The sequence below is a fragment of the Lates calcarifer genome, linkage group LG7_2 (genome assembly GCF_001640805.2).
Source record: "Lates calcarifer isolate ASB-BC8 linkage group LG7_2, TLL_Latcal_v3, whole genome shotgun sequence".
Classification (NCBI taxonomy): Eukaryota; Metazoa; Chordata; class Actinopteri; family Centropomidae; genus Lates; species Lates calcarifer.
Window position 1 is genome coordinate 12,446,695 of NC_066854.1, and position 25,036 is coordinate 12,471,730.

A 25,036-nucleotide genomic window follows, 5' to 3' on the forward strand; every position below is an offset into this window, starting at 1 on the left:
TTTCTATTGTAAGGATCATGACTTTTTCTAGTATTAGACACTTGATATTTTTGTGTCTTATATTAAAAAACTTTACAGCATTGTGACCTGAGACAACACAGCATTAGGTACTGTTAGCTAAAACTAGCCTTATACCAGTGTTATTCAAATTTCAAAATCATAGGGCAGAGACTAGTGATGTGTTCAATGTGGCCCTTGTCACTGTAGTTTTTTGGAAATCTACGCATTAATTTAATGGGAATGCCAGTCTAAACAATGCTCTTTACTGTTACTGTAGTAGGGTAAATGTTAATGTCTAGTGACACACCCTGAATGCTCATCAGTATATTGTGAAAAGACATGCAAAAATAATGTTGAAGAAAAAAGAAAGCTCTCCTGTTCCCCCTGCTCTCCATCACCTGGTTCTCTGGTGCTACAGCATTTGTTTCTTCCTGCACTGAATACATCCACTGAATGTTATCAGAGCCAGCCAGTCTCTCTCTGTTAAATGAGTTTGAATATCAACAGAATAACTGACCCAGCAAGCTTGTTGAAAGAACAATGCACTGTATATTTAAACCATGGCCTAAATTTAATTCACAGATTGGTTAGAGGGTATGCATTAATTTTCAATGTGCACAGTGCTTTGAAGAAGTGCCAGCAATAAATGCATACACGAATGTATTTTATTACCACTCTGTATTAATGTACTGGAAGGATTTAAACATTTAATTTCATCCACAGACTTGATTGTTATATTCTGGTCTGATTTGCTGTCATAACACAACAAAACTGCTCTTGAATGACTCTCTTCAACCAGTTTTAGTCATAGGTGTAAGTAAGTTCCTCAACCCAGGTGATCACTAGGAGTGGTTCTGAGTCATACCAGGTCCAGAAACACTTACACCAAAACTGAAACTTGCTTTTATTGTATTGTATTTATTGTATTTATGTAGGAAGGAGCCAAGAGTTCTGACTTAAGAGCATGATTAATAGGCAACAATTTCTACAGAGTGATTTGCTCAACACTAGGACACTGATTTTTCTTTTGTGCTATTCTCTGATAAGGACATAACTGCAAACATATTAATTCACAGGACTGATTCTTATTTATATAAATGTATACACTATTTTTAATGTCTCCGCGGCAACAACAGCTGTGGTCCGGAGGCAAATTATGTTCTGTCTGTTGGACTCAAAAATGATCTGATTAGATTTATGGTGGTCAAGGTCACCGTGACCATGGAAGACACATTTCCAACCATTACTCAAGAGCTCAAGTTCAGTAGGACTGGTTGGCGGAGGCGTAATTCTAGTTTTAACCAAGCAAAACAACATGACTGTGAATTCTAACAAATGAAAGAAAAAGCACTAGAAACCTTGTGTAGTCAGAGAACAGAAGTGAAGCCCCAAGACATAATAATAATACAATATTGACCCATTCTGCCTTCTCAGATTATAAGATCAGTCAGATATGGCATTAAAATACAGGTGGTGAGCAACTTGATCAGATAAAATCCAGAGGCAGAGCTTAGCAGTAAATCAGACAGAAGGTGGAAAAAATATAGCTCATTTGAACAACAGACACTATAGAGATACAGAAGTATAGAAACAATGAGGTTTCCAAGCTGGATTCAAACCAGTGACCTTGCTGTCACCAGGAATGGGAGTTCTACATACAATCAGGTTGTTGACCCTGAATGACTTCAATGCAGTACTCATCTGTAACAAGTATGAATTATTGTGCTGGTGATCAGTATGTCATAGTAAGTTTGTTAAAGGGTGGATTATTTTAGCAGCCTCTTATGCCTCGAAGGCCCAGTCAGCAACAGAGGGAGTCAGGAGAGTTAGTGGAGGAATGACTATCAGCACAGGCCTTGTGATGGGAAATTGGAAATGCTTCATGAGGAGCAGGAGCAGAGCTTTCAGGTGAACAATGTGGAGGCAGGCGTAGCAGTAAAAGAGTGAGCAGAGTGGTGAGGGCTCAAGTACACTGCTATTAATGGTGCGCTGGATATATACAGATGAGCCAAAACATTACAGGCACCACAGATGAAGCAATAATGTGATTATCTTGTAACAACAGTGCATGCCAAGGTCTGGGATATATTAGACAGTAAATGAGAAGTCAGACATAAAGACCTGAACAACTTTGACAGGGGCCTGATAGTTACAGCCAGACGACTTGGACAGAGTACCTTCAAAATGCACAGAGGCAATGAAGACTGGTCTAAACTGACAGAGATGATAATTTCTCTTGAGCTAGCTTTAAAATTTTGTAAACCATTGTTTTTGTATGCTCCATATCTCTGAGTCTTTCTTCTTCTTCCCTCAGGCTCATCGGTCAACCAGTCCGACCTGTTCTCCAACACCACATGCAACATTTCCACCAATGATTCAACATCCTGCTCTCCTGTGGACGATGGAATGGGGGCAGGAAGTCCATATAAAGCTCTGGAGATGTTTTTTATCGCCTTGGTCACAGGATCTCTGAGCTTTGTGACTGTCACAGGAAATATTTTAGTCATGCTATCCATCAAAGTAAACCGCCACCTACAAACTGTCAATAACTATTTCTTATTTTCATTAGCATGCTGCTGACTTGATCATTGGTGTTTTCAGCATGAATTTGTACACCGTCTACATCATTGTTGGCTACTGGCCGCTCGGGCCCGTGGTCTGTGACTTGTGGTTAGCTTTAGATTATGTTGTCTCAAACGCCTTCAGTGATGAATTTATTGATCATCAGCTTTGATCGCTATTTCTGTGTGACCAAGCCACTCACGTATCCAACAAGAAGGACAACTAAGATGGCAGGGTTAATGATCGCAGCAGCGTGGATCCTGTCATTCATCTTGTGGGCTCCTGCCATCTTGTTCTGGCAGTTTATCGTTGGACAGCGAACAGTGCCGCCTGGGGAGTGTTATATTCAGGTACAGTACATAAAACTTTACTGATCATTTTGGCAGATATAGCAGGGAAAAATGAAATGCAATATAAATACATTCACTGTCTACCAAATTATTAAGAAATATATTACAATTTCTCACTCCTCAAACAAAATAACAAAGAAATCTCACCTCAGTGTTACATACGTAGCTTTTTTGTGTTGCTTTCAAGCATGTCATGGTCATCAGTCCGTAAATGGTAAACCTCTCCCTGTTCAAAAATAGCCTCTGGTGTCAGATGTGAATGTCACCATTGAGTCCTCGTCCACGATCTTGGACCTCTTCCCAGTGGATGCTTTAGGGAAACTCTTGATGGACTGCTTCAACCTGTCTTTAGTGTTGTGACTGATGGAGACAGCCAAAGCATCAGGAGCTAGTTTATATTAGTGTTGGTAGCTTACTGGATTGCCACTATAGAGGAATGAAACAGCGAAGAAGCAAACTAGAAATTTAAACTTTGTTCAACAACAGAAAAACAAAGTGAAGCTGTCATCCTGCTGATTTATTTTTCTCTTTTATTTGAATGTGATAAATGGGGATTAGAGAGATGTAAACCTTATATAACTTATAATTATTAATCAGAAATCGACAACCTCGTAACAATCTCTTATAATAAGTTACTTTTAAAATTCTATATTACAATACTACTGGAAAATCGGTGTGCAGAGCCAAAAGCACTTAGCAGGGAGTAGAAATGCTAGCAGATTAGCGTGCTAGGGGCCATGCTAGCTAGTCGTGGTGGTCCGTCAAGAGTCTTATGGATGCTGCACGTGGTTTTGATCTGGTGTTGACAGATAGCTGACGAGCTGATGTTGTCCGTTTCTGGTGTTCATTCAGTCTCATGACTGATAGTTCACATGTGACGTCACACCAGACACCAACATTGTTTTGCCGCACATACTGATCCTAATTTCAAGAACTTCATAAAGATAGCATTTAGTTCAGGTGTGCATGTAAGTGTACCAGATAGACTAGTACGTGTGTAAAATGTATACACTCACAAAGCACTTTGTTAGGAGCACCTTTCTAATACTAGGTAGGCCCCCATTTGCTCTCAGAAGAGCCTCATGGCATGGATTCCACAAACAGTTGAGATTCTGCTCTGTCTGACATGATTGCATCACATCCTTTCTGTAGATTTGTCAATTACACATTCATGCTGCCAATCTCCTGTTTGAATACATCCCAAACATGTTCTGTTGGATTCCAATCTGGTGACTGAGGAGGCGACTGAATTACATGGAACTCGTTGTCATTGCCATTAGATGATGGGTGAATTGTGGCGTCGAAGGGATGCACATAATCAGCAACAATACTCATGCTGTGGCATTCAAACCATGATTGATTGGTATTAAGGGGCACCAAGAAAACATTCCCCACAGCATTACACCACCACCACCAACTGGGACTGTTGACATACGGCAGGCTGGGTCCATCCACCTAAAGCTCTGACTGTTGTGGATCCTGTTATGCATTTCTGCTCACTGCAGTTGTAAAGAGTGGTTATATTAGTTACCATAGCCTCTCTGCTGGATCAAACCGGTCTGGCCATTCTCCTCTGCCATCTCTCATCAACAAGGCATTTATGCTGATGCATGACAATCCCAGGAGATCAGCAGCTTCAGAAACACTCAAACCAGCCTGTCTGACAGCAACAATCCTGCCATGGTCAAAGTCACTGGGGTCACATTTCCCCCCATTCTGATTTTTGATGTGAACATTAACTGAAGTTCCTGACCTGTATCTGCATGGTTTTATGCACTGCACTGCTGCCACACTGATTAGATAATTGCATGACTAAGCAGGTGGAGAGGTGCTTCTAATAAAGTGCTTGGCGAGTCTATGTGTAAACATTCTCTGTAGATAATAGAAGGGTTTCTTTCTTTCTTTCTTTCTTTCTACAGTTCCTTTCTAATCCTGCAGTGACGTTTGGGACGGCTATAGCAGCATTCTATCTTCCTGTCATTATTATGACAGTCTTGTACATCCACATCTCCCTGGCCTCTAGGAGCAGGGTCTCCAAACACAAACCCGAGAAGAAAGAGAAGAAGGGAATAAAGTAAGAGCATCAAAGGAGACAAATAAATGACTTTATAGCTCATTACAAATGACTTAATGAGAAAAGACAAAAATACACGGACAAGAAAATTGAAATGGCATGGAAAAAAGAGAAATTTCATGTCTAACCTTTTTCTAATTTAGCTGAGTGTGTTTGGAACGCATATTGTTGGCAGCATCTTTAAATGATATCTTACTGCTCTTAACCAGAAGTCTCTAAAATCCTTGTAAAACAATATTCTGTCCCAGAGTCTGTGTACTGTAAGATGGGTGTAAAAGGTTTTATTTTCTCCATAGATGGGGAGCAAGAACTGAATGTAGTTATTTATGGGAATAAATAACACTAGTGTATTTTAAAGATGAATATTCATTTGTACTGTATGCTTCTTCTGTATGTATTATTATACAGTATTATTATATTATACAGTATTTGGCTGTGTGTAATTTAATTTGAGCAAACAACATTTTATTCTTATGACTGTTTTAATGTCTTTTTTTCCAGAACTCCCAGCTTGATGAAGAGTCACCTGTTAAAGCAGAACAACAACAATGAGACCAGCCCTCACGCAAGTCCCCGCTCTACTCCCAAACTCAGTCTGGACTCGACTACCACTGCGCTGGAGGCTGTGAAGAATGGCAGAGTGGAGGAACCAAAACCTGCTCAGCCTCAGCCTCCAACACAGGCCAGCCCAGGACCCACACAGGTACTGACTCAGAAACCATAACACACCACCGCTTCCGTTCGCCCATCAGACACTGTTCATCAGTAGTGTTGGAAGCATTTACTTTGTGCTAGCTGTAGCTAATCCAAAGCTCCTTAGTTTGTCAGTGTATTACTGTTATTCCATGCACTCCAGGTTTAAATCCATCTATCTGCCCATCTGTCTTTCTAGGAGGAAAAAGAGAGCTCCAACGATTCATCCACAGCTTTTATTCCTCCAACAGAACCAAAGGACAACACTAACAACAAAGTGGTATCTGAGGTTGGTCTTACTTACCTTACCCACTTACCTTTTGCAAAGGTAAAACATTAATACAAAGCATTAAGTTGAAGCCCTCCTATGAACTGTTTATTATTTAATGGGGTTAGTTAATTCTGTGAGGAAATCTATGTTTAATGAACATACTGAGGCCAGAAAATAGAAGGAGTTTAGATGATATTTGCTTGTAATGAAAACATAGTGTATGTGTTGAACAGTTATTACTTTTACATACAAGTCAAATGTATAAATATTGCCAATAGTCCAGTGATGCTTTGTGCAGGAATTGATGGTCAAAATGAAGATGTGGTAATTGAGTGCATGCATTTGGCTCTGACTCTGAACCGCAGTTTGGCCGGAGCTTTTCAGTGTGGAGTTAACATGTTCTTTCTGTGCCTGCTTGGGTGGCTTCCTCCCACAGTCCAGAGACATGCAGGTTAAATATCTCTGTGTGAATGTGAGTGTGAATAGGTGTTGTGATAAACTGGCAACCAGTCGGCGGTGTATGCCCAGTGTCAGCTGGGGCTGGCTCCAACTTTATTATTGGGTTATTGTATGTAAATCACAGTGAGGAACAAAATGAAGAAACACCTTTAAAGTTTAACTCTTAAGTAATGATTGAGAAACCTGTCATTTCTCATACAGTGATGAACTTATTGATGACATTATTTATTTTGACAGATATTCTGAGTGACAGCATTCTGCAGGATAAATGAAGTGTGCAGCTCAGAATAAAATGAGGCGATGATTACTATTGGAGTTTTAGGAACTGCAGCAGTGTTTCAGAAAATATGTTTAAGCAGCTGATAAAAAATTATAACACTACGCGTTTAAATACTCTTTATGGAGGAACATTACAGGCTTTTGTTGTGTCTACATAACGACAGTTTTCATTGAATTTAAATCCATGTCTTCATGCACCATCAAGCACCCTACAACAGATCACATTAGGTATTAAAATTCCTAACAAAACTTTCTTGGTTTTGTTACAGGCTGCAACAAATCCCAGCCCAGTTGCCACAACAACAACTAATCCTACCATCTCCAAGAACAACCCTGGCTCAAGGTGGTCCAAGATAAAGATTGTGACGAAGCAGACTGGGGATGAATGCATCACAGCTATAGAGATTGTCCCACCTGTAGAGGGAGCCGAGAGGCATTCAATCCCAATCAGCCGTCCGAGGACTGTGGCAAGAAAGTTTGCAAGCATCGCTAGAAGCCAAGTGAAGAGGAAACGACAGATGGCGGCCAGAGAAAAGAAAGTATGTTAATGTGACACTGCACAGACATGAGGCATGAACTGATGTATGCTGTATGCTGACAGACTGATGTATAGTGCACTCAGAAAGTATTCAGATTCATTCATTGTTTTCACATATTGTTAAGTTGCTGCCTTATGCTCAAATTGTTTCAATTCATTTTTTCAATCACCAGTACATTCAGTTCCCAATAAAGACAAAGTGACAGATTTTTTTGAAAATGTGTTGAAAAGGAAAAAGTGAAATATCACATTGACCTAAGTATTCAGATCCTTTTGGCAGCACACGTTTGGCAGCGATTACAACCTCAAGTCTTCTTGTGTATGAGGTGGCAAGCTCTGCACTTGATGTGGGGATTTTTCTCTCAAGCTCTGTCATGTTGGACGGGGACCATCAGGTCTCTCCACAGGTGTTGGATTGGGTACAAGTCAAGGCTCTGGCTGGGCAACTGGGCAATGTCTTGCCTGTGTGCTTAGGGTCATTGTCCTGTTGGAAAGTGAACCTCTGGCCTAGTCTGAGGTCCTCAGAGCTCTGGACCAGGTTTTCATTCTTTGCTCCGTTCAGCTTTCTCTCAACTCGAATCAGTCTCTCTCTGTCCACCCCCACAGCAGGATGCTGCCACCACCACACTACACCATTTGAATGGTATTGGGCAAACGATGAGTGGTGCCTGGTTTCCTCCAGACGTGATGCATAGAATTGAGGCTGAATAGTTCAGTCTTGGTTTTCTACAGATCAGAGAATCTTGTGTCTTTCCAAATCATGTCCAATCAACTGAATTTAATACATCTGAACTCTGATCAATGTGTAGAAACATCTCAAAGATGATCAGGAGAAATAGGAGGAACCTGAGATATATTTCAGTGTCATAGCAAAGAGTCTGAATATTTAAGTCAATCTGATATTTCATTTTTTCCTTTTCAATAAATTTGCAAAAAAAAAAATCTAAAATTCAGTTTTTGCTTTTATCATTATGGGCTGTTGTGTGGTGTAGATTGATGAGGGAAAATAATTGAAATTATTTTCAACATAACAGCAGCAACATAACAATGTGGAAAAAGTGAAGGGGTCTAAATACTCTCTGAATACACTGCACATTAGACAACTGTGTTTAATTGGTAATGGAAGAACACAAAGGCAGACACATTCTTTACTTTCATACATTCTTAATTTGGCTCTCAGGGATTTACTGGCCACCCTTTAGCCAGTGGTGACTGCAGAACACACAGGTGCCCCTGGTTAACAGAGGCCCCAACCCCCAAATGTCAAAGTAATCACTTACTGTAATGCCCAGCACTGGTGCCTATAATGAGACTAAAAGTTATTCTTATTATATATTATGGTTCACATTGCATTTTTGTTGTGAATTTTATTCTCCTGTTTTCTCAGTTAAAATAACATTAATTAAAAATCATACAGCTAATGTCCTTTTTCAGTCTATTTCAGCGTCTGCTTCAGTGTGTAGAAACAAACTGTACCAATATTCAGAGTACAGCTTTACTGATCCGACAGACAAAGAAAAGAGCTACATAATCATTACAACAAAGGAAAGCTGAAACTATTGTTTCTGCATGGCAGCATATGTTGCTGGTATACAGATGGGACTGTGCCTACCCAGTCCACCAGCGTGTGAATGGTATGGAGCAGCTGTTTTCAAAGATGAGTTGCTGTTGTGCTGCAGTCATTTCACTTCATTATTGTTCAGAAAGACAAACAGCATTTTGGAAATGTTCCTCTGAGCTTTTTAAATAAACTTCCTTCTGGCTTACTGAGGATGGTTTCAAAGTCCTCACAGGTCACACAAATTCAGATCATTAGCAGTGGGGGGGGGGGTTAGAAAAATGAAGGAGGCATCCTAACAATATCCCAGACCAATCTTTGCTAATGGCAGCACAGAAGCAACCAGCACTAATTTTAAACTTCATGAATTAATCAAGAATCAGCTAATCATCTATGAATGCTAAGTACCCAGCGTTTCTCAGAATGCAGACTGCTGTGTGTGGTAGAAACTATTACATTTCATCATTCAATTTAAAATACACAGTCTGACCAGGCCCTGATTTCCCACTAACAATTAATGAGCATTTGCTTAGTGTTTGTGTGAAAGTAAAGCACTTAAGATCAAGTACTGGCACACACTGTTAAGAGCTTTTTAGAGTTGCTTAGCATATTGGCATCTGTAAGGCTTACCATAAATACAGATATGCTTTCAGCCTTAGAGTACCTGGAAGTCAATTTAACCACTGCAAGAGGCAGACCCTCAAATCTGTCAGTTAAAAAAATCATCATCAACTGTGTATGTTATTTCTTTCTGTATGAAATCACAGAAAACAGCCCTAGCCTGTAGACTGCATATGCAACTCAGATGTTAAAAAAGAAGAATATGAGAGAATATGAGAAAAAAATGAGACAAAAAAAATGAATCCATTGTACATAGAGCTAAATATCCTCCTCCTTTTAGGTGCTTTTAAAAGTAAAACAAATGAGCCATTTAATATACAATTCACAGCCATTCTACAATATGTAATATAATAGATAGTTAGATAGTGTTCAGGCAGAAATCTGAGAAAATCATTAGTGCGAACAGTTTAACCACTGTCCAGACATCAGCTGTAAGTTAGGTAACCATGGACGCACCAACTGTGTGTGTGGGTGTGTGCCAGTGTGTGAGTGTGTTCTGACTGATCTCAGACCTCATCAGGAACTCCAGGTCTTTGTTATTTCTCCCGAGTTTCTCTACTTTTCTTCTTGTCTTATGAAGCAGGTTCATAAGGAACCAGAACGAGGATAAATGCTTTGCCAAAGATTTTTAAACTCTTCTGGTGAATTTGTGCCCTCTTGCATGTCTCCACTGATTTTATATGCAATCCTAAAATCCTATCTCGGAGTATTATAAACCTCTGTGCAGTGTTTTTGTGTCTGATAGGCCTTCAGAGTCATGGTTCTACAACTTAAACTCTCTTTCCTGGATCCTTCTTTATTGTCTCACCTGTCATTGAAATGATATTCCCTCTTTAACAAAGACCCTCACATCATTTTAACTTTAACCTTCTAGAGTGCGTTGGATGTACAATGATTTCTAAGAGCGTCTTCACATACAAAACATTAGAGAAACATTCCTCAAAGTGCTTTTGAGTTCTGTCTGCTCTCATGAATGCTCGTGGTTTATGACGGTTCAGCTTTTTAAACTTGCCATCACTGCTTGCCTTGAGACTCAGAGTCTGATTATCTGGTCTTAGACAGAAAAAGAATGTTTATGATTTTTCAAAACTTCCAATACAATTCTGTTTTTGCTATGACCTGCTCAAGCTGTGTGATGACATACTACAAGGCTGATAGCAGCAGCCTGTGGTAGTTCAAATCAGTCTGTGCTTACAGCTACAGTGTAACAATAAAAAATTGTTTTTGACTGCAAACAGCAGACACAGTGTTCACTCTCATTGATTAACTGTCTCACTCAAGTTTATTCTCAAATTCTCAGCTAATTGATTTTCATACCCCAGTGAAATGAATGAAAAAGCAACAGCTGTCTGGAGATTTTCCTTTGTTCTCTTCCTTCTTATTCATTCTTATTTAATTGTTCCTCTCTTTTTGCTTCCCATTCTCTTACAGGTGACCAAGACCATCTTCGCCATCCTGCTGGCGTTCATCATCACGTGGACGCCGTATAACGTCATGGTGTTGATCTCAACCTTCTGCCAATCCTGTGTCCCTGACACTGTGTGGGCTATTGGCTACTGGCTATGTTATGTCAACTCTACTATCAACCCAGCTTGTTACGCACTGTGCAACGCCACATTCAAGAAGACATTCAAGAACCTGCTGCTGTGCCAGTATAAAAACATAGGTACAAGATGAGATGGAAGGAGAAGACTGAGGGTGGGATGGATGGGGAATGGGTAAACCATGGCAGGAACGGGGGCGGGGAGGGCAGAGGAAGGGAGAGGAAATAATGTTGAAAGGTGAGTGAAAGAGAGCTGAAGAGAAATGGATGGCAGAATTTAGTAGAAGGGTTCTTTCTAAAGAGAACCGACATCTGCAGGGGATCAGCAACCATTGTTTATCCTGCAAATGAACGCCAGTCATCCCTGTCGGTACATATAGACCCAGAGCAAAACGTGAGTGTAAACCAGGGATTCCATAATCTGCCCCACTTCCCCCTAAGAAGGAACAAATCACATACTGAGTGGAAACATGGTCACATAGATGCAGGGAAAAGAACTGCAGAGGAGGAACAGGGATTTATGTGAACAGAGACGTTGGTAGGAAATGTAGCGGGGGGAGAAAATTGAGGAAAATAAACGATAAAGTAACATATTTGAATAACAATGAGGGACAATACTGCAGAGGGAGGTGGTCTTGCTGGATAGCCGTGTGTGTGTGTGTACATATATGTAAGTATGTATGGATATTGATGGGTCATTTATAAGCTACTTTTATCTAAAAGAGAATATATGGGGAAGGGTGGACTGTGTTTTTATAGTGGTCGCCAACATATTTCAGGAGAAGGATAAAAATGTCTGACTACATAGAAAAATCAATTTTGGCCAAAATGTGCATGTGTATTTTGCTCTCACTACTCTAAAATACTCAAGTACAAGTACATCGCCTATTGTAATTGATGAGGTAGAATCAACACAAAATATGCATAAACAACACAATAATTCAATCACAGAAAATTAGTCTGGGGATAAACCAGTGCAGCCTCTGTGGTTTAAAAAAAAAAAAGAAGCCAAAAACCACACAGCAGCTTGTTTCCACGGATACAACATTTCTGTGGAGAAAATAATACTGTATCTCCTAATGTATTAACATTAGCTGAGAAAACATTACTAATTCAGACACTCCCGCTGGATTTCATCACCACATGGACTCAGACCCTGTGAGGGTTACTGGCTACTGGCTGCGTTATGTGAACTCCACCATCAGCGCAGCTTGTTACACCACATTCAAAAAGACATTCCAGAACCTGCTGCTGTGCCAGTATAAACATTTAGGTGCTGGATGAGATGGAAGGCTCAACGTGGGATGGATGTGGATGGAGTGAGCCACTGTAGGAATGGAAAACAGAGGAAGGGAAAGAGGAAATATTGTTAGGAGGAGAGTGAAAGAGGGCTGAGAGGAGAAATGGATGGCAGAATTTTATAGAAGGGCTCCTTCTAAAGAGGAGAGACATCTGCAGGGGATGAGCAACTGTGGTTTACTCTGCAAATGAATGCCAGTCATCTCAGTTGACTCAGTGAAATGTGAGTGTGAACAGGGATTCCTTAAACTGCACAGAACTTAACCAAGATAGAACAAATTATCTCGCTTCTACAGCTGTGTTTCCAATATACACCACAGGAGCCGAGGAATAGCTCCCACCACCAATTAAAAACTATGAGGCTCTGCCATAATCATAACAGCCTGTCACTATCACAGCAACAGCAGCAGCCAGTCAGAGGACAGTATAGACAACTATGTTAACAAGTGTCCTCTAGTTATCTTCAAATTAGCTGTCATTTTACACAGTTGGTATGTCACAGCAAAGAGTACGCACACACACACACACTCCCACTGCAAGCACTTTAAACTAAAACAGTATTATATCAACATCATATCATATCTGTGCTGTATGCTACTGTGAAACTCAGCCTTCCTCTATGGATCAGAGGGAATACAAACTAAAGTATTAAACTTAAAACTAACTGCAAAGGAATATAAAAGTAAAATCCCAGTCTTTAGGGGCTTTATAGAAATAACCTACAGGCTGGTCATTTTTATTGAAGTGTAGGACAGCTGTGATCTTTGAAAATATCTGTAACTGGTGGCAATGTTTCGTTTAAAATGTTATTTTCATTTATTTTTGATTCTGATCAATAACCCCATTTATATAATTGGCTCTATTGGCATCATACACACCATATAACTAATAGAAATGTCAAGAAATTATAACTTCACGGTTTGTTTATCATATTAAAACATGAATGATGGTCTAGCAGTCCTAAAGCTACAGTATGCAATGCTTAGTTACTTTATAGTTTAAATATGTTCCAAAATGTATCTTAATGTGGAGAGGTGCTTTCAAAGGCCTCTGTGACCCAGACCTATTACCAGCAGTGCAGAGATATATATGTTTCTAAGCTCTGTGAAGGCCAAATATATTATTATTATTATTATTATATTATTTCATTTAGGCTTTGAGATTTGACCTACCAAGTCCCATGGTAATGTCGCGGGACTGATACATCAATTGACCGCTGCCTTCCTCAGTCTGTGCCACGTATCTGCTCATTGGCAATACTTGTGTATTCTATTCTCCCTTTCAAAAAGCTTTTCTTTGTTTTGATGTTTCCACACCTTCCAAATGAAATACAGAAGATAAAAGGGAACAGGACTGCAGGCTTCTCTGTCTTTAGTTTATTTGGGGGCTAAACTGGGAATACAAAGTAGTATCTAGACTTTCCAGGGGTTTTTGTTGTTGTTTTTCTTTCTTCTTTTGGTTGAGACGTGAGATTATTTGGAAGATAATCTATGCGTGACAGATTTTGAGAAAAATGTGTGTTGTGAGGCAGGTGGAGCGGGTGTGAACTGTGATGTGTGGGAAAAATGACTTGTATTGCTCCTCTTTTCCATGTGGTATCTGCTCATTAACTGGAGAAGCATCGTGCTGCTGCTGGTGTTGTGTTCAGGTCCTCCATATTTTAGACAGGGTCTAGTTATCCTTGGGTCTGTTTTCTCTCTCAGTTAATTCACATTGGATTCAATTATCTTGTCCAGATTCTGATTGGTTCCAAAATACTGGATCTGAGTTAAAGTGGGTAGTGTTAAATGTTTTTGTGAACTGCAAGTTTATCTTATAAAGTAACTGTTTGTTTCACATTGAAACTAAAGCAATGAGTTTCCATGTCCTACTGGATAAGGTAATCCTTAACAGACATTGCACCTGTTTAACTGCTTTATGATTTAACACTGGAGGAAGCATGCAGTGCAGTGTGTAGATGGAGGGAATGAAACAAAGAGGAGGTAAAAAGACTGGAGAGAGAAAATGGAGTATAAGTAGAGAGAGTGAAGAGAAGAGATGCTAAGAGAAAACACCTGGATGGGAGGAAATGACTGAGGGAGGATGTAGAAGGAGTGGTTGAAGAGAGAAGTGGTGAAAATTATGAGGTTGTGGGAAAAATGTAGGGCACGATGGAGGGAGAACAGAGGAAGTGCATGAATTCTTCATTTAGTCCTGGTCCCCCATCCCTAATGCTCATGCTTAACACAGAGTCAGAAAGATACTTAGACATTAACTGATATTTCAGTTTGTTGTCATGTCGCAGAAACAGTTTTAGGTGTGAGACAGCTGTTAGTTATTCAGTGTTCAGGCTTTAGGTTTTTTAAGGACACAGAAATTATTTGAGCCCAATGTGGATTTGTCCCAGGCCCATCTCAAATGCAGCTATCCTGTATGAGAAGTGAAACGTCTACCAGTCAGCCAAAGTGCTCGGAAAATCTTCCATGACTCAGCAGGACTTGGGCTGGGTTTCTGCTTATAATGTGACTGTGTCGGCTTAGTGTGGCTCAAGAGCTCGTCAAGACCTAGTCAAGCACCTACTGCTCACTCTGGAGAGAAAAAGGGTGCAAAAAGAAAATCACGACATCCTGTTCATCCAGTGACTAAAACATGGGATATACACTTTGGTGGTGTTAAGAGATGTTTTTCTACCAGAGATGAAGTTGTTAAAGACTCATAGTGATGTATGTACAGTATGAACTGGCATGACTCTTGAATAGTGTTTCCAGGTAGGAGGAGCTATTTTGGGCACCCCAGGTTCTGTGAGTTAAAGAGGTTAGGTGACTCAGAGTGGAAACACTTGTGGCTTGGAAGGACATGAAACTCTTCTGGTTGAATCAGTGAGCACTTATGGTTTTTTTTAAAGTCTGTGCATTAAAAACTATTCCCAAGTTGCAGTTCAGCCAGAAACAGCAAATCAGCTTAAAATTCTGTGATGTGGGAGCTATAGATCATGGTGAAAACTGACAATCTGCTGCTTAGATCAGTTTACTTTAGAATTCTGGGGTGATTTTGGATGAATTCAGCAACTAAGGCACAAATTCAACAACAAAGCATTCTGAATTTGCTACTGTGAAACTATTAAAAAACTTGAAAGGTCAGAATTAAGTCAGTATGTCTCTTAATAGCAGCTATATACAGTGCATTCTGAAAGTATTCAGACCCCTTCACTTTCTTCACATTTTGTTACACTGCAGCCTTATGCAAAATTTTTGCACATTTGTTAAAAAGGGGAAAACTGAAACATCACATTGATATAAATATTCAGACCCTTTGCTATGACACTTGAAATTCATCTTCCTCCCATTTCTCTGGATCATCTCTGACCTGTGTTAACCTATTGTGTCACTTGATTGAACATGATTTGAAAAGGCACACACCTGTCTGTATAAGGTCACAGCTGACAGTGTATATCAGACCAAAAACCAAAGGAGTCAAAGGAACTGTCTGCAGAGCTCAGAGACAGGATTGTTTCAAGCATTGGTGGGCCGTCAGGTCCAGCAAGGCCTTCTCTGTTGGCCCAAACACTGTCACAATCACCAAATTATACTTTTATTTATGTTTCTTTTCCCCATTAATACTATATGTATTAAATTGTTTCCATTCTATTCTCTTCATCTCATCTCATTTCCTCTTGGTTATGCTGCTTCCAGTACAGTCTGTCTATGTTAGAGCTTTTATCCAATCAGATTTGTTGCCAAATTAACAGAAATCTGCCTTGGGGCCTACAGAATCAACAGTCCAGGCCCCGGTGATTTAAAATTAATGTTAATGAAACTGTTGTCTCGTGGATCCTTTGACCAATCAGATTTCGAGTTGGCGAGGCCAGGGCGGGGCCTTCTAGCAGGCCTTCGCGAACGTCAACATTTTCAGGTCATTTGATTGGATGGTCAGAGAGCGTATTGTCAGAACTAGCAAACCGCATCTGTAGCTACTAGCATAAGCTAAAACTTGCTAGTATAGATTTAATAACTGTTTTTTCAAACTCCCAATGGCTGGTCGACGAAGAAGAGTTCAATGGCGCTGTTGTAGAGGTTATTTTTGCGTCTCAGTTCCAACAATAACTTATTGTCAATAAGTCATTTTGAGTCTGCTGAAAGTTGAGTCTGCCCAGTTGTATTTCTCGGATAAGTTTTAATTCGCTTTAGAGCTGAGAATGTCCGCTCGACGGAAGCAGCTTTTTAAATTTGTCTACAGATAATCAGCAGTTTCGGTGAGTAAAATACATTTTACCAACAGTATATTTTATTGTTTATGTTTTTGTCATTGTATTAGTTAATATTGCTGCTTCTGCTGGAGATGATATGTGTGACTCAGCTGTGGCTGCAGTGTTTGGAGACCTATTGAATCGTTTTAATTGGGTTTTTATAGCATTGCTTCAGTAATGGCATTTATTCTGGATACATGACATCTCTGTCTGTGATTCAAACTTCTGTTATACTGCGTTTCTGTATATTGTTGATGGTTTCTATATCCGTGACATCATGGGCGGGGCGGTTTAATTCAATTAGGACACCTGTGAAGAGTGTGAAATGCACGGCCCGTCACTGGTTTCAAGGCACAGATCTGGGGAGGGCTACAAAGAGAAACAGAGCACAGAGGCCTCTGACTTGTATTTTAAAATGAGAAACCTGCACTTGATGGCTGTTTACGAAAAGCACAGAGACTACATCTACTGCAAAAACCATGCCTGATTTAAATTTGTCCGTTTTCTAGTATAATAAACGGAGCGCGCCACTGTAGCAGCAGCAAGCAGTAACTCTCCTGAGTCAATAATCTGCAATCAATCTGCAGCTGTGTCGCGCGCCTTGGTGACCACTTACCGTTGCGCCTTTCTGATTTCACCATGTAGCAGAAGCACTGTGTGACCCATCGCTCGTATTCAAGCTCATTACTGGTGACTTCAACATTCGCGGGGTTGTGCACCGTCAATTTGTCCCCCGGGATCAGACTGTCAACGCCGAGTACTCTCAGGCTTCACACCCCACCTGCCCTACCCACTCCCGGCTCCCCGCGACTTCTGTTTCTCCCCCAAGATAAAATTAAAAGTCAAGTCTCAGTCATACACAGCCTGCACTGTGTAGTTAAAGTTGCTGTTTGGTTAGGTTTAGTGAATGTTAAATTAAATCAGACACGTTAACTTCACCTGAGTTATAGATTAAGTTGCTGAAAGAAAATATTTTAATTAATATTAGAACTTGAATTTCTCAAATCTTTAAAATTCGATTGGATTGCTCAAAAGTGGCATGGCTGTGTGAGAACATAGATTTATATACAGGCTCCTGTGTTCAAGAGGAGTCATCAAAAGTACTCTGCAGTGTTTAGGCATTTAAAAAGAGAAAACAATTACCTTAAATTTTGATTTAATGGTATTGTCTTTATATTTTGGTTTGTTCCAGTATGTTACCATCTATGTTTGTTCCTTCACTTTCTAATTTCCGTCCAAAATGTGCTTTGAAGGTGTGGTCTAGTGATGAAGAGGCAGACTACATACTGTGATTACAACCTCTCTGATTAGAATTTAGGCCGTGATCCTTGCTGCATACCATTACTGGCTCTGTCTCCCCTCATTTCCTGTCACCTCTCTATTGTCTGCTCTATTTGTTGCTATTGTAGTCCCTACAGTGTCCAACACGCAGCATGATTTGATGCTGATCTCAAGGACAGTTCTTGTAGAGTCATTTCAAATCAGTTTCCTTCATTCTGACTAAAATTCAAAGCAGCAACTTCTTCATGGCATCATCAGGTTATGTTCAGACATGAGTTTAACTATAGAGAACATTTCTTTTTATTGTCAGTTGTCCTTTGTGAGAGACACTTGAGATTCTGTGAGAACATTTCCAAAGCTTTTGGTAAAATTCATTCTGTTCTCTCGCCTGCAGTATCTCTTCATGTAGTCATTATTGTGTCTGTGTTTCACTCTCCCTGGCTGTGTTTACATTTATCTTGCAAAGTTTTAAAAGAGTTAATTTTGGGAAATTCTCATGGAACATTTTAGAGCAAAATACAGCCAGTAATTGCACTAAAATGTTTGTATATATCTATTCTGTTTTAAAGACCAATGTTAACATCCCCATATAAAGAGAGTAGCCCCAAGATTTAAGTTAATACATTTTCCTTAATCTTAGCTCTGCTGTTTCAATTTTTTATATTGGGAATATTATAAGGCCCTGACCTTTGAACTATTGGAAACTACTAGAAAGAAAAATAAAGGTGAGATGGTTCCTAGTTTTTAGTGTCCTAATTGGAATAAAGTCAGGGTTTTATTACAGTTTTAACACCTTTTCTTCAAGCAGTACTTCTACTTCAAACTTCAGATTTATTCATTAAAACCGGTGTGTGTGAGTAGTTTCTGAAAACGACAATAACTTGAGAATGGCTGTTCTGTGTTGACAAAGAGAGAGCGAGAGAGAATGGAAAGATGGAGAAGGCTAGTTAGAGACACATCTGATTGTGCTTCATTACTCAAGAACTGTACAAGGACAAATATCACGTACAGACAGCAGGAAGTGATTGCAGAGAGGGTCACTGGTTAGTTAGCTGACATACTTAATGACAAGATTTGCAGAATAAATGGATGACAGCAGAGTTTAAGAAAATTGCACTGACTGCCTGACTGCTTTGCTGACTGAAAGAATGAAAGCTTCAGTAGGCACAATATTCATGAGAGTGTACATCCTTCTTATTAACCTAAATTACAAAACTGGGGTGTAACAGAGAAGAGAGCCTAGCTGTCCAAATGATTTTTTTATACCTTGGTCAAACTGCAAACTGATATTCTCAATCCTAAATTCGGAGCATTTCACAAGTTATTTGAGGCAAAGTCCCTTCAAACAAAACAACTACCTTCACTGCCTTTACAAAGAATAGCCATAATAGCTGATTTTATTATGGCTTTTTTATGATTTGCCACCACAATAACTAGGTGTGGATAGGGTTAGGGAAAGATGATAGGAACGTTCATCATCAGGAGACCTACCTGGTTATGATGGAGGAATTATCATGGTCAAACACAACAACAAAAAAGGGTATCCTATACTGCAGACCAATCTAATCACAACATCCCCTGTTGAGGTTAAGGAAGGGACTGTGCTGCATCTCCTCTCTGCCCTTATTTCCTGTCAGCTCTCTTTTGTCTGTAGAGCTCAGTTCAGAGAAAGCTCTTTCTGGTTGGTTGGTGTAACTTCTTCTCAGTGGAGGTGTCTTTACTTCCATGACCACGACTCTTCCATGGCTTCTGAGCCCCTGGAGAGAGCAGAGTGGAGTGGTGGAGTAGTAAAGAGAGATCGGGCCCGAGCCTGACCCAAAGGGAGCATCAAACACCTTTAATCTGAGGCGGTCCAATATAGGTCCAATAAATACGGTTGAGGTTTCCTCAACTCCTGTCACGATGGAACAAATTGTCTCCCGCTTCCAACTAGCTCTCTGCAGTTCTCCATGGATTGATTTTTCTTGTTCATGGCTACAGCTTGGTATGGAATGTCAATACTTTGAGTATTTGTCGACCAAATTGCTTCCACTGCACCAAACCATGAATATATTCTTTACTCAGCTCTATCCATGGCTGTTGGATTTAGTACGGACTTACAAAGTACAATTTATGTTCACTGAGCACTTTATTAGAAACACTAAACTGATACTGTGTGTTTCCTCCTTTTCATCCACAGAATGTTAGAATCTTTTGAGATTCTGCTCCATGTTGACATGACTGCATCACAACATTTCTGCAGATTTGTCAGCTGCACTTTCATGCTGCCACTCTCCCCTTCTACCACATCCCAGGTGTTTGTGACTAGAGAGGCTGCTGAAGTACACAGAACTCATAGTCACGTTTACTAAATCCATTTGAGACTCTTTTGTTTGACATGTAACGTGCATTATCATGCTGGGAACAGCCATTAGAAGATGGTACATTGTGGCCATAAAGGGATGCACATAATCAGTAACAATACTCAAGCTGTGGCACTCCAGCAATGATTCCCCACCTCTCCACATAATTAGTAACCGCAGCGTTTCCAGTAGCTCCAACCAGTCTGGCCATTTTCCTCTGATGTGCTCCCATTGACAAGGCATTTCAGTCTGCAGAGCTGCTGCTGGGCGTTTTTTGTTTTCACACTATTTTGAATAAAAACTCTAGAGACTGTTGATGCGTGAAAATCCCAGGAGCTCAGCAGTTTCAGAAATGCTCAAACCAGCCCATCTGACACCAACAGTCCTACCAAGGTCAAAGTCACTGAGAGCACATTTTTTCCCCATTCTGATATCTGAGACACATCTGTGAAGATTAACTGAGGCTTCTGACCTGATTAGATAATTGCATGAATAAGCAGTTGCACAAGTGTTCCTAATAAAGTGCTCAGAGAGTGTATATCAGATATTTAGACGCACTGGGAGGAGAAGTAGCCATTTACTAATTACAACTAACAGCTAAAGCACCAAGATAAAATCCAAGTTTAAAGTCCAGCTCTGATGGATCATGGTTTTTTGCAGTGTTTAAAAATACAGGTACATTTTTAAACAACTTAATTAGGAGGAAACCGAGTCGAAAAGGTTGAGGAAGTTTCCACTCATATGTGTATTGACCAATAAATAGCCAATGTATGACATCATGATGATCAGGTGGTGCTGGAGAACCACTATATTAACACTCATTTAAGTAGACTGTCTGGCTAGACAGATGAGTTTTATCTGTTGAAAGCAGATAGCAGGTTTTATCTTCAAATAAGAAGATAATACACAGAATGTATTTTCCCTGATAAGTCAAAATATGCTGAACAATGCTGTGTCATGATAGTTCAAGATTACCTGTTCTTCAGGATTGCAGGATGCACACTGTACAAATACCAAACTAAAGCAAACACCTGGAGAAACCATCATTAGGCTAAATAACTTGGCATTTAGTTTAATTTGCTAGTTAACTGTAAAGACTGCCCAAGCATTTTTAAAGCTCTATGAGTAAAACTCAATGTAATGTATAATACAAATGTAGTAACCAGTCACTAGTTTAAAATACACCACTGTATGTTCACATGTCAATTTAAAGTGCATTGCTGTAAATACACAACACAGTAATTCTGAATATTTGAGCTCAATATATCACATACTGAATCATTCCAAAGAAGGGATACATGGTCTTTGTGTTCTTTCAAAGTATATGAACTATATTTACCTCCCAATGTACAGAGCATGTACTTTATATTGATCTAAAGACATTGTGAATTGTAGTCTTATTTTTTGTCAGAATATTGCTATCAAAAATCAGTGAAAAGAAAACATTTTCACCATATTGAAGAACAACTGATTCATTTGTTTTTTATGTCAAGAGTACATCCCTGGATTAAGATGACATATGTTTTATATTGGAAGCTGGAAACTTGTAATATAAATGGCAGACTAAAGGAAACACCAACATATAACGTCTTTCGTAGTGTTTCCTGTGTTGGTAACCATCTGTATATGTACTGTATATGCTTTAAATTAAACTGCTACTGTACCGGAACTGTGTTCCCAATGGCACACAAGACTGCTAACCGAGGGACTCTTTAAAGGGTAAATCAACACTAAATGTAGCAGATGTTTTAGGCTTTGGAACTGGATTCTAGAAGTACAAGGCTTAACATTTCCATCTTTAAGCTCGCAACAAGGACTCTTTGTAAGTACACAAACAAGCTTTTTCCACTGCAGGAACTTAACTTGAGGTGTAGTTACTGTCACAGGTTCTGCTTTTGTTTCCTCTGTACTTCCTTCTCTCTGGGGGAGTTCCTGAACCTAAATTTGGGCACTGCTCAGGAGGTAGTATTGTGTTACTAGTTTAATTGTATTAGTTAATTGCAAAAATTAAAGACATAGTGTTGGTAGGAACACTAGCGTTTGGTTAGCGTTAGTGTTTTCAAGAAAATCTAAACATTTTACGCCCAAATACACCATACCATGCAAGCAGCGATGACAGCTATTCCTGGAGCACTGGAGACCTCACCGCTGAAACAGCAGTGTCTCCATATGGTGTCACCTTTTCAGTGACTTACAGTAACTCTCTAAGTTTGGACCACCTAATAATTTAAGGGTTTGTCTGTTACACTGTAGAACAATACTGAAGACACCAGACTATTAAATAACACATGGAGTTGTGTAGTAGACAAATTGATGACAAGCTTTCCATGCTACTGGCAGTATATGGTAGTCACCTGGGATGGTTTTCAGTTTCAGTGGGATTCTTGTTCTCTCTGAATGCACCATCAGTTGTGTTGGTATACAGCAAACTTACAATTACTGGACTACTACTACTACTGTACTGCCTCAGATTTAACAGTGCCTCAGATTACCCACATCCGTGTATCCCAGAGTTCATGTAGCGGACACATTTCAACATCACCTGTTCACAGAAGACTGTGTGAATCAGGCCTTCATGTTTGATTTGCTTCAAAGAACCCACTACTGTGGGAGACCAAATAACAAGAGATTTGCTTGGACATTAGACCAGTGGAAATCTGTACTTCAGTCTGATGAGTCAACATTTGCGATTTCTGGTTCCAACTGCCGTGAGACGCAGAGGTGGACAGATGGTATCTGCATGTGTGGTTGCCACTGTGAAGCATGGATGAGGAGGTGTTATGATGTGAGGGTGCTTTGCTTGGCGAACAGTATAGTATTCAAGGCCACATCCCTCCCAACATGTGGTGTGGGACCGTCGTGTGTTTTTCAGTGATCCAAAACACACCTCTTATTGGACCAAGAGGAAAGTGGTGGAGAGCTACATCTGTGACCTGGCCTCCACAAACCTTCAAGACTGTTAGAAATGCATTCCAGGTCACTACTTGACGATGCTGGTTGAGAGAATGCCAGGAGTGTGCAAAGCTGTTATCAAGTCAGAGGGAGGCTACTATGAAGAATTTAAAATTGAAAACATTTTGCTTTGTTGACAGTATCGGTCACTACATAATTCCATGTGTTCCTCGTGGTTTTATAGTTGTCATGTCCTCTATTAATCTACACTGTAAGAAATGATTTAAACAATGAAAAACCATTCAATGAGAAGGTGCGCCCAAACTTCTAAACTTGTTTATTCTAAACTTTGAGTTTGGTAAAACATAGTGGAGAACAAGGCAGGTTTTCCCCAGTTCAGCTTAAAAGCAACTGAGAAAATCCAGCTTATGCATCACAAAAGCACAGCACAGTCCTACATATTCAGTGTGCATGCTCACATCCTCGTGGAGTCAAAACATCTGAGTCCTGCAGGACTCTCGTCATCCTGGCCTCCTTGACAATTCTCTTTCAGTCAACCGAACAGAAGCATAGCTCAAAGAAGACAGCTGTGTGTTGTTGCTTCAAATAGTGCCCTTTTTAAAAATAAAATAAATACACACGTACTCTAGTAAGAAGTACACGGTTCAATTACCTTTAAAATGATTTGTTTAGTAGTGTAAGCAGCAGTAGAATGTCCTCAAAAATGAATGCACTCAAGTAATGTAGCAGTAGCTCAAACATGAACAATACTTGATCAAAAGCATTTAGTTATTTCCCTCCTGAGCCATATAGCAGTGAAATGGCAGCTTACTGCCCGTTATGAATCACAGTTGATTTACTCTTTAAAAAACAGCGAGTGCTGTCACGAGTCCTTTCTTCACTTTGGTCTCTTGTGGTGGCTTTTGGGGAAACCCCTCTGGTGATTTTTTTTGTCTGTATAATGCTTTGGCTGTTTGTACTTTCTCTTATACTGGTTAATGTGAAACATAGATGCATAATTTTCAACGCAACATAGAACATCGCCTGGCACAGTACACAGCTAGTATTACTTTTTAAATGAAATGTACTAAAGATATATCAGAAGCAACTTGTGTTGATACAAAACTGTAATGCTAATAAACACCTGCTGTTGAAAGGTTGGGGTGTGTTTTGTCTCAAACTACGCTCAGTGGTAATGTGAAAGTGGCACAGCCTATACGTGGTATACAAACATTATTTAGGGGAATTATTCAAAATTGAAAGCTCCCCATCTGGATGAGTTTTAAGCCATATAAAGCCAATAATCTGTTCCTTTCAAACATAGATTTCACTGTTTCCTGTTTTCGTAGAAGTTTCTTGATTGGCTCAAAACTGGGTGTGATGTCACAAGACCCTTCAGCTATGTCCAGTAGTTGAATTACCATTTAGTATAAGCAGAGAGAAACTTTCCCCTTCAGCAGACTAAGGTGAAAAGACACTGCACGTACATCATTCAACACAGCGAGTCACTACTTTTTTTATTTAAGCATGAGTGTTGGACATCAGAAGTGGCCCCTCCCACTGGCACTGTAAAGCAGACGTCATGCTGTAACCATGGCAACACAGATAGAAGCTACACATATCATTTATTCCAGTGTCGATTCCAATGAAATGGAACACAGAGATCAGAACATGAGAGCTGACCTAGATTGGGAGAGGCAAGTTATTAAGAGTCAGAATCAGAGAGAATGAATCAAATGGACAAAAAGCTCACAGTTAATTACACAAGTTTATGCAGCAAAATATTCAGGCATTATTAATTCAGAAAGTATTTAAGCACTCAGTGAAGCAGTTAAATTGCATGGATTGTCTTGGACTGACCAAAATTCTATGTTGTCTTTACTACAGTTGGTATGTTACACCACTGTTTTACAGTATATGACCTGGCTTACACTGTGAGGAACAGATTGTGTGAAAACAAACCCATGCATCTCACACAATTGTAATATAAGAATAAACAATAGAAATCACTGGCATTTAACAGTCACACAGAGGGGAGTAGAGAGGCGG

General features: G+C 39.8%; 1 protein-coding gene across 1 annotated transcript in view; it reads left to right on the top strand.

The window, feature by feature from the left end:
* Positions 1-24,147, top strand: part of LOC108880227 (muscarinic acetylcholine receptor M4-like) — a 42,005-nt gene extending 17,858 nt beyond the window's left edge. The window contains 8 exon segments of the mRNA XM_018671679.2: positions 2,315-2,571; positions 2,573-2,701; positions 2,703-2,912; positions 4,832-4,986; positions 5,488-5,689; positions 5,879-5,968; positions 6,958-7,227; positions 10,837-24,147. Of these exon segments, the coding sequence (XP_018527195.1) occupies positions 2,315-2,571; positions 2,573-2,701; positions 2,703-2,912; positions 4,832-4,986; positions 5,488-5,689; positions 5,879-5,968; positions 6,958-7,227; positions 10,837-11,082 (1,559 nt within the window). The 3' untranslated portion in view covers positions 11,083-24,147.
* The last annotated feature ends 889 nt before the right edge of the window (positions 24,148-25,036 follow it).